At 53.4% G+C, this 16,605-nt stretch overlaps 1 protein-coding gene across 3 annotated transcripts in view; it reads right to left on the bottom strand.

Moving 5' to 3' along the window:
- oxct1a (3-oxoacid CoA transferase 1a) overlaps window positions 1-16,605 on the bottom strand; it is a 151,650-nt gene that overhangs the window by 23,746 nt on the left and 111,299 nt on the right. For all 3 annotated transcript variants that reach the window (XM_072257514.1, XM_072257515.1, XM_072257513.1), the window contains exons 11-13: window positions 14,276-14,324; window positions 12,168-12,240; window positions 10,369-10,444 (exon numbers count right to left, since the gene is read on the bottom strand). In XM_072257514.1, coding sequence (XP_072113615.1) covers window positions 10,369-10,444; window positions 12,168-12,240; window positions 14,276-14,324 — 198 coding nt within the window. The remainder of the gene's footprint in view (window positions 1-10,368; window positions 10,445-12,167; window positions 12,241-14,275; window positions 14,325-16,605) is intronic.

Genomic DNA, 16,605 nt, shown 5'->3' with positions numbered 1-16,605 from the left:
AAGGCCTTGGAAGAAAGAAAAGGGGGGAGGAACACAAGAGGGAGGAGATGGGCAGGTAAGGAGATAAGGTGAGAGAGGGGAAGAGGGGATGGTAGGGGTGGGCATTACCGGAAGTTTGAGAAATTGATGTGCATACCATCAGGCTGGAGGCTACCCAGACAGAATATAAAGGCACATGGGCCAGCTATGCCTGCCTTTTTGTCCGCTACATGGAACAGTCCATGCTCCAAGCCTACACTGCTATCACACCCCAACTTTTCTTACGCTACATCAACAACTGTACGGGTGCTGTTTCTTGAACCCATGCGGAACTCCTCGATTTCACCAACTTTGCCTCCAACTTCCACCCTGTCCTCAACTTTAGCTGATCCACCTGCGACACCTCCCTCCCCTTTCTCAATCTCACCGTCTCTATCTCTGGAGACAGCTTATCCACTGATAGAAACATACAAAACCTACAGCACAGTGCAGGCCCTTCGGCCCACAAAGTTGTGCCGAACATGTCCCTACCTTAGAAATTATTAGGCTCAGCTATAGCCCTCTATTTTACGAAGCTCCATGTACCTATCCAGAAGTCTCTTAAAAGACCCTATTGTATCCGCCTCCACCACCATCGCCGGCAGCCCATTCCACGCTCTCACCACTCTCTGAGTAAAAAACTTACCCCTGACATCTCCTCTGTACCTACTCTCCAGCACCTTAAACCTATGTCCTCTTGTGGCAACCATTTCAGCCCTGGGAAAAAGCCTCTGACTATCCTCATGATCAATGCCTCTCATCACCTTATATACCTCTATCAGGTCACCTCTGATCCTCCATCGCTCCAAGGAGAAAAGGCCGAGTTCACTCAACCTATTCTCATAAGGCATGCTCCCCAATCCAGGCAACATCCTTGTAAATCTCCTCTGCACCCTTTCTATGCCTTCCACATCCTTCCTGCAGTGACTCTCACAGCTACCCGGACTATAACTCTCCCCACCCTGTTACTTGTAAAAACATCATCCCCTTCTCAAAATTCCTCCATTTCCACTGCACCTGCTCTCAGGATGAGGCTTTTCATTCCAGAACGAAGGATATCCTCCTTTTTTCAAAGAAAGGGGCTTCCCTTCCTCCGTCATCAACACTGCCCTCAACCGCATCTCCTCCATTTCACGCATGTCTGCTCTTACCCCATCCTCCCGCCACCTTACCAGGGACAAGTTTCTTCCTGTCCTCACCTACCACCCCACCAGCCTCCGCATCCAGCACATAACTCTCTGGAACTCCCACCACCTCCAACTGGATCCCATCACATGTTCCTCCCCCCACAAAACTTTCTGCAGGGAATTGCTCCCTACGCGACTCCCTTGTCCGTTCATCCCTCCCCACTGATCTCCCTCCTGGCACCTATCCTTGCAAGTGGAACAAGTGCTACACCTCCTCCTTCACTACTAAACAGTCACTCCAGTGAGGTAACACTTCACCTGAGAGTCTGTCGGGGTCATATACTGTGTCCCGTGCTCCCAGTGTGGCCTCCTGTCAGACCCTTATGCTCTGCCTACCAGGAAAAGCGGGATCTCCCAGTGGCCACCCATTTTAATTCCACTTCCCATTCCCATTCCGGTCTGTCAATCCATGGTGATCTTTACTGTTGTGGTGAGGCCACAACACCTTATATTCTGTTTGGGTAGCCTCCAACCTGATGGCATGAATACAGACTTCCCAAACTTCTGCAAATGCCCTCCCCCCTTTCATCACTCCCCATTCCCTTTCTCCCCCTCTCAACTTGTCTCCTTGCCTGCCCATCACCTCCCTCTGGTGTTCCTCCCACTTTTTCTTCCTTGGCCTTCTGCCCTCTCCCCCAACTCCAGCCCTCTATCTCTTCCACCCATCAAATTTCCAGCTCTTTCCTTCACCCTTCCTCCCTCCGAATTTCACCTATCACCTTGTGTTTCCTCCTTCCCTCACCAACCTACTCACTCTGGTTCATTTTCCCTTTTCTCCAGTCCTGCAGAGGGTCTCTGCCCGAAATGTGGACCGCAATCTTTTCCATGGGTGCTGGCTGGCCTGCTGAGTTCCTCCAGCATTTTGGGTGTGTTGCTCAGATTGCCAGCATTTGCAGATCTTCTGTTGCTTATGATTGAAATAATTGTTATTCCAGATCTGATGCAGCACACAAAAAAAAACACATCAGATAGTTTATTTACAAATGTAATGCCCTGGTTTAAGATTTCTATTGCTAAACTGTGACGTATTTTCATTTTAGCAGTTTTCTGCATAAGCACTGTGTCCTGCTAGTAAGAGTGTTTTGGCTTCGGCTAAAGATTAGGAGCCACGTTGTCCAACTTAGGAACGTGGTGTCAGCCCGTCGGGGTTGCCTTGGTACGTGCCGTAACTCTCTGCCCAGTGTTACATCTGAGAGTGCTGGGCAGGACAGATTTCTAGAGAACAGTGGTCTGATCCGCGGTCTTTTGGTGGGAGATGCAGACAGAAGACACCTGGAGGGTCCCATCTGAAGGGGCAACCCTAATCCAAGGAGTACTTGTGAGTCAGAGGTTTCTAAGGAGGGAAGTTCTCCTTGCGGTTGGTAATGAGAACTCAGCATTATGAGTGAAGTGATACACACAGAGACTACAGAAATGAGCTCCAACGTTTAAGTGCACATTTCCACTGATTGAACTGTAATTAGCCCTTTTTTCTTTCTGTTAACTGTTTGATAAAATTGAAAATTGGTAAGTACACTTCCTTTATAATTTTATGCTGGTGTATGACCTGTCATTTCTGGACTACCGATGACTGTGTACGGCCAGTATTTACACAGCATTCACTCAAAGCAAGGTTCCTTTAATCAGGACATCCCAATGTTCCTGTTCGGTTGAGCCCCAAATCATACCGACCCTAGACGTGTATTGCTTAGGAAAGGTGACCTTCTCACTGCCCAGTCACGCGGCCATTAACAGACTTAGCTAACGAGCCAAGTTGGTGTACGAGCCCCAGTGAGAGCGTTGCACACAGATTGAGAGTATAAAGTGAAGTGACACTAGACACGGAGTGTCTGTACATAAGGTGACTGACAGGAAATGATAAAGTAGTGGTGGATGGGGGTGTGGGGGGTGGGTTAGTGGGTGGAGGTGTTGATCAGCCTTGCTGCTTGGGGAAAGTAACTGTTTTTCAGTCTGGTGTTCCTGGTGTGGATGCCACACAGCCTCCTCCCTGATGGGAGTGGGACAAGCAGTCCATGAGCAGGGTGGGTGAGATCCTTCATGATGTTACCGGCTCTTTTCCAGCACCTTTCTGTATATAGACCCTTGATGGTGGGCAGGCTGGTGCCCGTGCCCTGGTGGTGCCAGTGTGTGAGAGAGCAGGGAGGGGAGCTGGGTCACGATGCCCGTGCCCTGGTGGTGCCAGTGTGTGCGAGCAGGGAGGGGAGCTGGGTCATGGTGCCCATACTCTGTTGGTGCCAGTCTGTGTGAGCAGGGAGGGGAGCTGGGTCACGGTGCCCGTGCCCTGTTGGTGCCAGTCTGTGTGAGCAGGGAGGGAAGCTGGGTCACGGTGCCCGTGCTCTGTTGGTGCCAGTCTGTGTCAGCAGGGAGGGGAGTTGGGTCACGGTGCCCATGCCCTGTTGGTGCCAGTCTGTGAGAGCAGGGAGGGGAGCTGGGTCATGGTGCCCGTGCCCTGTTGGTGCCAGTGTGTGTCAGCAGGGAGGGGAGCTGGGTCATGGTTGCCCGTGCCCTGTTGGTGCCAGTGTGTGTGAGCAGGGAGAGGAGCTGGGTCACGGTGCCCGTGCCCTGTTGGTGCCAGTCTGTGTGAGCAGGGAGGGGAGCTGGGTCACAGTGCCCGTGCCCTGTTGATGCCAGTCTGTGTGAGCAGGGAGGGGAGCTGGGTCATGGTGCCCGTGCCCTGTTGGTGCCAGTGTGTGTGAGCAGGGAGAGGAGCTGGGTCACGGTGCCCGTGCCCTGTTGGTGCCAGTGTGTGAGAGAGCAGAGAGGGGAGCTGGGTCACGGTGTCTGAGCCCTGTTGGTGCCAGTGTGTGTGAGCAGGGAGGGGAGCTGGGTCACGGTGCCCATACCCTGTTGGTGCCAGTGTGTGAGAGCAGGGAGGGGAGCTGGGTCATGGTGCCCGTGCCCTGTTGGTGCCAGTCTGTGTGAGCAGGGAGGGGAGCTGGGTCATGGTGCCCGTGCCCTGTTGGTGCCAGTGTGTGTGAGCAGGGAGAGGAGCTGGGTCACGGTGCCCGTGCTCTGTTGGTGCCAGTCTGTGTGAGCAGAGAGGGGAGCTGGGTCACGGTGCCCATGCCCTGTTGGTGCCAGTCTGTGTGAGCAGGGAGGGGAGCTGGGTCACAGTGCCCGTGCCCTGTTGGTGCCAGTCTGTGTCAGCAGGGAGGGGAGCTGGGTCACGGTGCCCGTGCCCTGTTGGTGCCAGTGTGTGAGAGCAGGGAGGGGAGCTGGGTCACGGTGCCCGTGCTCTGTTGGTGCCAGTCTGTGAGAGCAGAGAGGGGAGCTGGGTCACAGTGCCCGTGCCCTGTTGGTGCCAGTGTGTGAGAGCAGGGAGGGGAGCTGGGTCACGGTGCCCGTGCCCTGTTGGTGCCAGTGTGTGTGAGCAGGGAGGGGAGCTGGGTCACGGTGCCCATACCCTGTTGGTGCCAGTGTGTGAGAGCAGGGAGGGGAGCTGGGTCATGGTGCCCGTGCCCTGTTGGTGCCAGTCTGTGTGAGCAGGGAGGGGAGCTGGGTCATGGTGCCCGTGCCCTGTTGGTGCCAGTGTGTGTGAGCAGGGAGAGGAGCTGGGTCACGGTGCCCGTGCCCTGTTGGTGCCAGTCTGTGTGAGCAGGGAGGGGAGCTGGGTCATGGTGCCCGTGCCCTGTTGGTGCCAGTGTGTGTGAGCAGGGAGAGGAGCTGGGTCACGGTGCCCGTGCCCTGTTGGTGCCAGTCTGTGTGAGCAGGGAGGGGAGCTGGGTCACAGTGCCCGTGCCCTGTTGGTGCCAGTCTGTGTCAGCAGGGAGGGGAGCTGGGTCACGGTGCCCGTGCCCTGTTGGTGCCAGTGTGTGAGAGCAGGGAGAGGAGCTGGGTCATGGTGCCCGTGCTCTGTTGGTGCCAGTCTGTGAGAGCAGAGAGGGGAGCTGGGTCACGGTGCCCGTGCCCTGTTGGTGCCAGTGTGTGTGAGCAGGGAGGGGAGCTGGGTCACAGTGCCCGTGCCCTGTTGGTGCCAGTGTGTGTGAGCAGGGAGGGGAGCTGGGTCACGGTGCCCGTGCTCTGTTGGTGCCAGTGTGTGTGAGCAGAGAGGGAAGCTGGGTCACGGTGCCCGTGCTCTGTTGGTGCCAGTCTGTGTGAGCAGGGAGGGGAGCTGGGTCACGGTGCCCGTGCCCTGTTGGTGCCAGTCTGTGTCAGCAGGGAGGGGAGCTGGGTCACGGTGCCCATGCCTTGTTGGTGCCAGTCTGTGTGAGCAGGGAGGGGAGCTGGGTCACGGTGCCCATGCCTTGTTGGTGCCAGTCTGTGTGAGCAGGGAGGGGAGCTGGGTCACGGTGCCCGTGCCCTGTTGGTGCCAGTCTGTGTGAGCAGGGAGGGGAGCTGGGTCACGGTGCCCATGCCCTGTTGGTGCCAGTGTGTGTGAGCAGGGAGGGGAGCTGGGTCACGGTGCCCGTGCTCTGTTGGTGCCAGTCTGTGTCAGCAGGGAGGGGAGCTGGGTCACGGTGCCCGTGCTCTGTTGGTGCCAGTCTGTGTCAGCAGGGAGGGGAGCTGGGTCACGGTGCCCATGCTCTGTTGGTGCCAGTCTGTGTGAGCAGAGAGGGGAGCTGGGTCACGGTGCCCATCCCCTGTTGGTGCCAGTGTGTGAGAGAGCAGGGAGGGGAGCTGGGTCACAGTGCCCGTGCTCTGTTGGTGCCAGTCTGTGTCAGCAGAGAGGGAAGTTGGGTCACGATGCCCGTGCCCTGTTGGTGCCGGTCTGTGTGAGCAGGGAGGGGAGCTGGGTCACGGTGCCAGTGTGTGAGAGCAGGGAGGGGAGCTGGGTCACGGTGCCCGTGCCCTGTTGGTGCCAGTGTGTGAGAGCAGGGAGGGGAGCTGGGTCACGGTGCCCGTGCCCTGTTGGTGCCAGTGTGTGTGAGCAGGGAGGGGAGCTGGGTCACGGTGCCCGTGCCCTGTTGGTGCCAGTCTGTGTGAGCAGGGAGGGGAGCTGGGTCACGGTGCCCATGCCCTGTTGATGCCAGTCTGTGTGAGCAGGGAGGGGAGCTGGGTCACGGTGCCCGTGCCCTGTTGGTGCCAGTGTGTGTGAGCAGGGAGGGGTGCTGGGTCACGGTGCCCATGCCCTGTTGGTGCCAGTCTGTGTGAGCAGGGAGGGGAGCTGGGTCACGGTGCCCATGCCCTGTTGATGCCAGTCTGTGTGAGCAGGGAGGGGAGCTGGGTCACGGTGCCCGTGCCCTGTTGGTGCCAGTGTGTGTGAGCAGGGAGGGGAGCTGGGTCACGGTGCCCGTGCCCTGTTGGTGCCAGTGTGTGTGAGCAGGGAGGGGAGCTGGGTCACGGTGCCCGTGCCCTGTTGGTGCCAGTCTGTGTGAGCAGGGAGGGGAGCTGGGTCACGATGACCGTGTTCTGTTGGTGCCAGTGTGTGAGAGAGCAGGGTGGGGAGCTGGGTCACGATCCCCGTGCCCTGTTGGTGCCAGTCTGTGTGAGCAGGGAGGGGAGCTGTGTCACGGTGCCCATACCCTGTTGGTGCCAGTGTGTGAGAGCAGGGAGGGGAGCTGGGTCATGGTGCCCGTGCCCTGTTGGTGCCAGTGTGTGTGAGCAGGGAGGGGAGCTGGGTCACGGTGCCAGTGCCCTGTTGGTGCCAGTGTGTGTGAGCAGGGAGGGGAGCTGGGTCACGGTGCCCATGCCCTGTTGGTGCCAGTCTGTGTGAGCAGGGAGGGGAGCTGGGTCACGGTGTCCGTGCCCTGTTGGTGCCAGTCTGTGTGAGCAGGGAGGGGAGCTGGGTCACGGTGCCCGTGCCCTGTTGGTGCCAGTGTGTGTGAGCAGGGAGGGGAGCTGGGTCACGGTGCCCGTGCCCTATTGGTGCCAGTGTGTGAGAGAGCAGGGTGGGGAGCTGGGTCACGATCCCCGTGCCCTGTTGGTGCCAGTCTGTGTGAGCAGGGAGGGGAGCTGGGTCACGGTGCCCGTGCCCTGTTGATGCCAGTCTGTGTGAGCAGGGAGGGGAGCTGTGTCACGGTGCCCATGCCCTGTTGGTGCCAGTCTGTGTGAGCAGAAAGGGGAGCTGGGTCACGGTGCCTGTGCCCTGTTGGTGCCAGTCTGTGTGAGCAGAGAGGGGAGCTGAGTCACTGTGCCCGTGCCCTGTTGGTGCCAGTCTGTGTGAGCAGGGAGGGGAGCTGTGTCACGGTGCCCATGCCCTGTTGGTGCCAGTCTGTGTGAGCAGAAAGGGGAGCTGGGTCACGGTGCCTGTGCCCTGTTGGTGCCAGTCTGTGTGAGCAGAGAGGGGAGCTGAGTCACTGTGCCCATGCCCTGTTGGTGCCAGTCTGTGCGAGCAGAGAGGGGAGCTGGGTCACGGTGCCCGTGCCCTGTTGGTGCCAGTGTGTGTGAGCAGGGAGGGAAGCTGGGTCACGGTGCCCATGCTCTGTTGGTGCCAGTCTGTGTTTGCAGGGAGGGGAGCTGGGTCACGGTGCCCGTGCCCTGTTGGTGCCAGTCTGTGTTTGCAGGGAGGGGAGCTGGGTCACGGTGCCCGTGCCCTGTTGGTGCCAGTCTGTGTGAGCAGGGAGGGGAGCTGGGTCACAGGCCAGCCAGAAACTGGGGATCCTTCCACAGTCTGTACCGCTTCCAACGGGATTAATCCGCCAACCTTCCTGGATCCAGTTCCCGCCACAGTGCATTGCTTGCGGACAAAGTGTTCCCTTGGAGTATTTCTTCTTGGTCTGCGTCTCTCTGTAACTAATTTGGATTGCCTGCCAGGTCGAATGCACAGATCCAGCCGGAACTGTTTGTCTGAAGCATTGGCCCATATCCGACACTCTTAATGCAAACCAGAGTCCAAAAACCTATCACTAACGCAGCCTCACCGTCGCTGTGCCAAACAACCTCTGCTTTCCTCTGTCTGGCCAGTTTCAGGTACAGTTCACCTCTCCCCGTCTCACCCATCTGGCCAGTTTCAGGTACAATTCACCTCTCCCCTGTCTAGCCAGTTTCAGGTACAATTCACCTCTTACCTGTCTGGCCAGTTTCAGGTACAATTCACCTCTCCCCTGTCTGGCCAGTTTCAGGTACAGTTCACCTCTCCCCTGTCTCACCCATCTGGCCAGTTTCAGGTACAATTCACCTCTCCCCTGTCTGGCCAGTTTCAGGTACAATTCACCTCTTACCTGTCTGGCCAGTTTCAGGTACAATTCACCTCTCCCCTGTCTGGCCAGTTTCAGGTACAGTTCACCTCTCCCCTGTCTCACCTGTCTGGCCAATTTCAGGTACAATTCACCTCTCCCCTGTCTGGCCAGTTTCAGGTACAATTCACCTCTCCCCTGTCTGGCCAGTTTCAGGTACAATTCACCTCTCCCCTGTCTCACCTGTCTGGCCAATTTCAGGTACAATTCACCTCTCCCCTGTCTGGCCAGTTTCAGGTACAATTCACCTCTTACCTGTCTGGCCAGTTTCAGGTACAGGTCACCTCTCCCCTGTCTCACCTGTCTGGCCAATTTCAGGTACAATTCACCTCTCCCCAGTCTGGCCAGTTTCAGGTGCAATTCACCTCTCCCCTGTCTGGCCAGTTTCAGGTACAGTCCCTATAACAATCAAGCTCCAGAAGTTTCCTGAATGGTTCTGATCCTACCCGCACCATCAGGTTCCAGAACAGCCATTGAACCAACCTTGTTACTCCTTGTTATCAACACTATTCATTTATTTTTATAATGTATAGGAATGTTATCAACTGCACTGTACTGCTGCCACAAATTATCCATCATACATCAGTGATAATAAATTTAATTCTGATTCTGAACACAATGGAACACCTCTTGCACTGAGATGCACTTTGATCGTGTCATTGTGTTGCACGGTCTGTCCTTTGCCACCGTATGGACAGGGTTTGTGCAATTTATATTCTGCGCGTTATCTGTGCCAATGTCCCTGTGACACTGCTGCAAGCTTTTCGTCGTACCTCTACCTCACCGTACTGGGCGATAAACTCCAGTTTACTGAGGGGTTCAGCATTAGATCCACAGCCCAGGTTGCTTTTGAAGTATATATTCCTCATTGTAACTTACTGTATACCTCATGTACAGTGGATTCTGGTTAACTGAGTCATCAGGACCAGTAGCTCTTAGCCCAATTAAGAGTTAGCTGAAGTTTCAAGGAAATAGTTAAAGTATAAAAAGACAAACTACTATTTAACCAAGTAAATGAAATACAGAAAAAATAGAACACTACTAATACATTTCTATAAAACTGTTTTGATTGCTGATAGTTAGCAACAGGGAAATTAATCCACTGTATGCTGCCCTGTTCTTTTAATTGACTGTAAATTAACAAAATCAGCACAAACACCTAGTGCAGATAATGACCTGCTTTCATACGTCTTTGACATTTGCATCCTCCAAATCTTCATTTTCATTGTAACATTCAAAATGATTGTTGATACCTTCAAATTCTTCAAGGTTCCTAACTTGAAGTAGTTAAACTGTTTCATTTTCACTCCCAGACGTTTCTGGCATCTCCAAGCCTGATTGCTTGAAGCCTCAGTAAGCAACAGTTGTGAATTGTCTTTCTGCCATCAGTGACAAAAATCACTGCTTTCTGAACTCAAACACACACAACCGATATTATTTACAAACAGTTTGCTCTAAGCACAGTGTAGCGTCTAACAGCCACACAAGTGCGCATGACCAAGGAGAGCTAGAAACTGTTCAGCAACAGGCTCCTGTCCCAATTAAGAGGACTACTGTCCCAAATAAACAAAGGGAATCCCAGCTATTTTTTCGATTAGTTTTTTTTTCGCTCTTTAAGAGTTGTCACGGTTAAGTGGCTGCGCTGATTAATCAATGGTCCAATTAACCGGAATCAACTATGTGTTATTTATTGTAATTTATGTGTTTTTTAAAAAATGTATTGCACTCTACTGCTGCAAGACAGCAAATTTTCCGACATATTGGACATCAGTGACAATAAAATCTGATTCCGATTGTTCTCCACTCTGGGGTGACTGTACCTCAGGAATACCAGCTGGCATCTCTTCACAATTCACCACAGCCTCCCACACTGACGGTCAGTGTGCCAGGCCACTACACACCTCTTGTCTGAACACCAACATAAAATGGGGCCCATGCAAACGTCAGCGCAGCCACTGCCACGACCCACACTCTGCCCAGTGTCTGATTCCAACAGGCTCAGAGGGGTTTCACACCCCAGTCCCCAGCAGGAGAGAGGGAAGACTTACTGGAATCATCCAGTTGGCCAGATCACCGTACTTGGATACCTGCATCCCGCCAAGCATTGTCATATTCACATGACCCCTGCAACAACAAAACAAGAGCAGTCAAAGATCAAAGTACATACGTGTCACCATATACAGCCCCATTTGCCTGCAGACTTTCACAGTAAAACACAGAAATACAACAGAGTCAATGAAAAACTACACACAAGGACTGTCTGCGTCAAAGCAGCCCTCACAGCCGGGGAATCACTCATACTCTCCCAGAGAAGGGTCAGTGGGAGCCCTCTTCACTGCCCTGTTACACACCCCCAGACGCAATGGCCCTGTCACTGAGACGCAGGGCACAGAAACAGGCCCTTCAGCCCAAAAGATGCTCACAACACGCTGGAGGAACTCAGCAGGTCAGGCAGCATCCGTGGAAACGATCAGTCGAAGTTTCAGTTCCGAATCCTTCGTCAGGACTGAAGAGGGAAGGGGCAGAGGCCCTATAAAGAAGGTGGGGGGAGGGTGGGAAGGAGAAGGCTGGTAGGCTAAACTCAGGTTGGAGCCCATTCAGATATGTCCATACATGACCTCCACTGCCATGATGAGGCTAAACTCAGGTTGGAGGAGCAACACCTCATATACCATCTAGGTAGTCTCCAGCCCCTTGGTATGAACATAGAATTCTCCAACTTCTGGTAATTCCCTCCCCCTCCCTTCCCCTATCCCTATTTCACCCTGCCCCCTCCCAAAGCGGCCTATCACCTCCCTCATGGTTCCGCCTCCTTCTACTACCCATTGTGCTTTCCCCTATTCCTTCTTCACCTTTCCTGCCTATCCCCTCCCCCACCCCTTTATCCTTCCCCTTCCTGGTTTTTCACCCGGAACCTACCAGCCTTCTCCTTCCCACCCTCCCCCCACCTTCTTTATAGGGCCTCTGCCTCTTCCCCCTACAGTCCTGACGAAGGGTTCCGGCCCGAAACATCGACCGATCTTTTCCACAGATGCTGCCCGACCTGCTGGGTTCCTCCAGCGTGTTGTGAGTGTTGCTTTGACCCCAGCATCTGCAGATTATTTTGTGTTAGCCCAAATGATGCATACTGACCAAGATTCCCACCTGGGCCAGGCCCATTTGCCTGCACTTGGCCCACATCTCCCGAAACCTTTCCTATCCATGCACCTTTCCATGCATCTTTTAAATATTTAATGTACCTGCCTCAGCCAGCTTGTTCCACATATGGACCACTCTTTGGGTGAAAAAGTAAATTGTTATGCACTAGCCTAACCTGGAATCATGGGCATCTTCAAAATGTGGTGTGTTAAGGTAGCAGCATTTATCATGAAGGACAGTTATGACTGAGGACACGGCCTCTTCAGGGATGTACAGCAGCCTGAAGACATACAGTCAGCATTTTAGGAAAAGTTTCTTTCCCTCCACCATCAGATTTCTGAATGGACAATGAATCCCTGAACACTATCTCACTATTTCCTTCTCTTTCTGCACTACTTATAGTAGGAACTTTATGTATTACACAAGAGAACAAAATTTCACTACACGTCAGATTCGGATCACCTGACCCAGAAACCTTGCATTGAGGGTTCAGGCCCCGAAGCTGGACGAGTGGACCTACAGTGAAGACACTGGTTCCTCACTGATTGGCCAGGCCAGCTCCACCCTTGGACCCCACTGACCTCCAGACTGAACAGTGCCTGGTCTTCTCACTGCAATGGGTGTTCCCCTGGCGACAGCCATCTCCTCACACCCCAACACCCCACCCCACCCTACCCTCCTCCCCAAGATCACACCTAGCAGTACCTACCCACGGATCATGGCGAATGACTCGTCACTGGAGAAGAAGGACGCCCCAGGCAACACCGTCACCGTTTCTTTACCTGAGAGTAGGAAACAGACGTTCACAAATCTTCCTGCAACATTCCTATCCAGTCCAAGTGATTTGGGCAGAAACACAGGAGGGCTGGATTTGCTTGGCGATGACACAAGAATTGATGGAGTTGATAATGAGGAAGAGTAGTCAGAGAATCCATTGTGGGCTGAAGGGGCAGCAGTGTTCTGCAGTGGTTTAATACAGTGACATCTACACTGCCTTGTAAAAATATTCCACCCCCAACCCTTTGCTCAGAAAAATCAGTATTACAACCAGGGATTTTGATCAATTTAACAGATTTTTTTTTTTTGCATATCACATGTCTCCCTCCCAACCCCCAACAGTAGAGCCCAAAAACAAGGAAAACTTCAAAGCATGAAAAACTGAACATTCAAAAACAGGAATGTCAGCAGTTCAGAAGTATTCATTTCCCTTTGGTCAGTACTTAGCTGAACCACCTCTCATAGCTACTAAAGCCAGTAGTCTTTTAGGACAAGTCTTTACTAGCTTTGCACAATGTGATGGAACAAGATTTGCCCATTCCACCTTGTAAGTTTGCTCAAGTGTGCCACGTCAGTTGGGAGGTGGAGGTAGGCAGCAATGTTGAGGTCTTGCCGGGGTTGTTCGATCGGGTTAAGGTCAGGACTCTGACTGGGCCACTCAAGGACATCAATTTCCCTCATTTGAAGCCACTCCATGGTTCCTCTGGCACTGTGCTTTGGGCCGTTGTCCAGCTGAAAGACAGACTTCCTCCTCAGTTTAAGCTTTCTGGCAGAGGCTAGCTGGTTTTTATTCAGGATCTCTGTATTTAGCAGCATTCATCTTCCTATCAATCCTGACTAGATTTCCAGTCCCTGCTGCTTCCTTACATCAAGATGCTACCTCCACCATACTCTACAGTAGGGATGGTGTTACCTGACTGATGCACAATATTAAATTTACACCACACAAACTGCTTAGTGCTGAGGCCAAAAAGTTCCACTTCAGTCTCATTTGACCACAAGAGGTTCTTCCACATCAACACAGTATCTTCTCAGTGATGCTTTGGAAAGTCCTTACAGACAAGGATATGTTTTTTTTAAAGCCAGGCCTTCTTCCTTACCACTCCTCCATAAATACCCTTTTTGTACAAGGTCTCAGAGCCTGTGGAGCAGGAACCTCATCTCCAGTTACAACCACTGACTTCAGCGGCTCACTCAGAGTGACTGGTGGTGTCATTGTACAAGTGCCATTCATCCTTCTCTGGTGAGTAAGGGGTGGCCTGACCTAGGCAGTGTGACTGTGGTTTCATACCTTTTCCACTTTTTCACAAAGGACTGCACTGAGCTCCAAGGAACAGCATATTCGATGCCTTGAGATGGTCTTGTACCCTTCCCCAGATTTGTGCTTCTCTATTATCATTTCCCTGACTTCTCTTGAAACTTCGGTTCTTGATTAGCCAGGGCATCAAAGGGTATGGGGAGAAGGCAGGGGAGTGGGGATAACTGGAAGAATTGGATCAGCCCATGATTGAATGGTGGAGCAGACTCGATAGGCCAAATGGCCTACTTCTGCTCCTATATCTTATGGAATGTTCTTTTGTCTTCATTTTGGTTTGGTCTGTTGAAAATCTACTACACTGTTGGACCTTACAGGGAGAGGGGGCATTTATTCTTATGAATTCAGCGAAAACAGGTGATGGGATTAGCCCGGGCAGCGTGTTCAGCAGACATGGAGAACCGATCAGCCATGTGCTGTGAGAGTCCACCCTGGTCAGCCTACAGGGGTGGGGCCATGGACAGAGTGAAGCCAGATCGTAGCTACAGGGGGGCAACATAGTTCAGTGCCATCACCAGGCTGACAACTAGCACAGCCAAGCACCCCAGGGACACTGGGACTGGATTAGCCTCCCCAGCAGAACCCAACCAGAGGCCTCAGACATAATCCACCTCATCTCCTCCCTCTGCAGTGTGCGGGGTGGTGTCCAGTTCACATGGGAAACTCCCCACTGGCCTGGCTGAGGGGAGGGAAAGAGATCTCCTCCGGTCCTCAGCGAGTCTCACCTGCGTTAATCAGGTCTGCGTCCTGCTCTCCCTCCAGCGGATATGGACCCTGGAAAGGGAACAGAGGTTAATCCAGTAGACAGCAAGAGTGAAACCACAGCAGCTTTGCTCAAATCCCCACCGACATCCTCCCAGCACCAGTCATCAGCCCGGGGAGGGTGGGGTGGGATAACGCGGTGGACAGGGGACAGGGTCCTCACTGCGAGGAGGGTATGAGGGAGATTTCCCAGATCAGATCTGAACAGGGGAAGCTGCTCCAGTGCAGAAATGTTTAATCAGAGAGAGCGGGGGAGAGACAGAGACAGAGATCATTCTGAGACTGATTGGTGAGGGGGGCGGAACAGAGGAACAGACCGACGGTCCAGGAGACAGGTGAGAGGGATGGGCCAGTGAGGGGGTGTGGGAAAGAAATTGTTTCATACGGCATGGCCCAGGAGGGGTAGAAGCAAGTCTGCTCATTTGGGAACCGGGGGTGTGGGGTATGGGGGGGGGGAGATAAGAAATAAAGCAGGGGAAAAGGTGCTGGGCTCCTGGGACAGGGGACAGGGTCCTCACGGTCAACAAGGCTGTAGGGATTTCTCAGAATTGATAGTGGAAGCTGCTTCACTGCACAGAGAGACGAGGTAGAGAGGCAGGAGTCTTCACTAGCTGCCCCTCTCCTAACCTCCATCACCCAAATCCAGTGGCCGTCAAAGGGAACTGGTTCCAAAGCACCACATGCACAGCAGACGTGTGAGCGGGTGGCGGGGTGGTGTTCACAGGCTGGGGAACAGAACCCTTCCTGCACATCTATTAAAACAGTAGGGTGGGGCTCTTTTGGCAGTGCAGAAGTGGAGGTGCACAAGGTGTGACACACAACTGCAACAACAACCCATCTATTGTACAGGCATCACTAACTAACCAGTGAAAATCTCTCCCTGCACGTAGGAGGTTCTGCAGATGCTGCAAATCTTGATCAAAATCACAAAGGGGGGGGGGGGGGAGCTCAGCAGGACAGGCAGCAACTGCGGAGGGGAATAAAGAACTGATGTTTCGGTCCAAAACCCTTCATGAAGCCAGAACGAGATGGCCCCTTCCTCTCCGGCCCTGACCAGATAATATTAGCTCTGCTTGTCACATGTACATCGAAACACACAGTGAAATGTGCTGTTTGCCTCAATGACCAACTCAGATCGACGATGTGCTGGGGGCAGCCCACAAGAGACTCCATGCCGGGGCACCAACAGGGCATTCCCACAACTTACTGACACTATCTCATACACCTCTGGGAGGAAACCAGGGCACCCAGAGGAAACCCACACGGCCTCAGGCAGAACGTACAAACTCCTTATAGACAGTGGCAGGAACTGAACCCTGATCAGCGGTGCGCTAAAGCGTTACACTAACCAGTACACTTGCGTTGAGGCTGAGGCACCACAGTGGCACGACCTTTACAGCTCAGGGTATCGGAGCTCAGAGTTCAATTCCGGCGCCCCGTGAGCAAGCATGTTCGTTCCTTCCCGTGACCATGTGGGTTTCCTCTGGGGGCTCTGGTTTCCTCCCAGTGCTCCAAAGACCTAACAGTAGGTAGGTTAACTGGTCATTGTAAACTGTCCTGTGATTAGGCTAGGGTTAAATAGATGGGCTGCAGCGTGGCAGGGGGAGCCCGTTCCACGTTGCGTCTCGAAATAAATAAAATACCAACAGTTTATTCCTCTCCGTAGATGCTGCCTGACCTGCCTCATTTTGAGAATCCCTCCCTCGTTCTGAGAGTGCACACCCCCCCAGCCTTTCAACAGGTCAGGGGTGCCTCCAGCCAGCCCCATCTCCCCGAGCTCTGTCCCATCCTGCTCCAAGACGGGCAGACTTCACACTCGCAGGAGCTGCAGCCTGTTGGCACCCATCGGTCACCCGGGAGTTAATTGGACAAGAGGATGCACAGGGTCATGGGCTCCTCAGCTCTATCATACCGGTTCCCATCCTCCTGCCATATTAGTTTAAGTCACTCCCAACAGCTCTGGCAACAAGAGGATGCACAGGGTCATGGGCTGCGTCAGGCATCTTGGCTAGCAGAAGTTTCTGGACTGAAGGGCCTGTATGATTTACAATGGCCCAGGTGCTCTGGTTGTTTCGAGACAGACATTTCAGATAGAACCAACGGCACAGCGCACCAACTTTAATCGTCTGCTCAGAGTGCATGTACAAGTATATCATAACAGCCTCCATTTTATCAAAACAAAGGAACAACTGTATTAACAATTAAACTCAATTTCTCTGGTCTGCTTTCCAGTGTACTTTCATGGAATTAACTTTCAAAGCATTCATTAATCATGCCTTATGTCTCTTATGCC

The sequence above is a fragment of the Mobula birostris genome, chromosome 5 (genome assembly GCF_030028105.1).
Source record: "Mobula birostris isolate sMobBir1 chromosome 5, sMobBir1.hap1, whole genome shotgun sequence".
In the NCBI taxonomy this organism is placed as follows: Eukaryota; Metazoa; Chordata; class Chondrichthyes; order Myliobatiformes; family Myliobatidae; genus Mobula; species Mobula birostris.
This window is presented reverse-complemented; position numbering and strand designations above follow the sequence as displayed.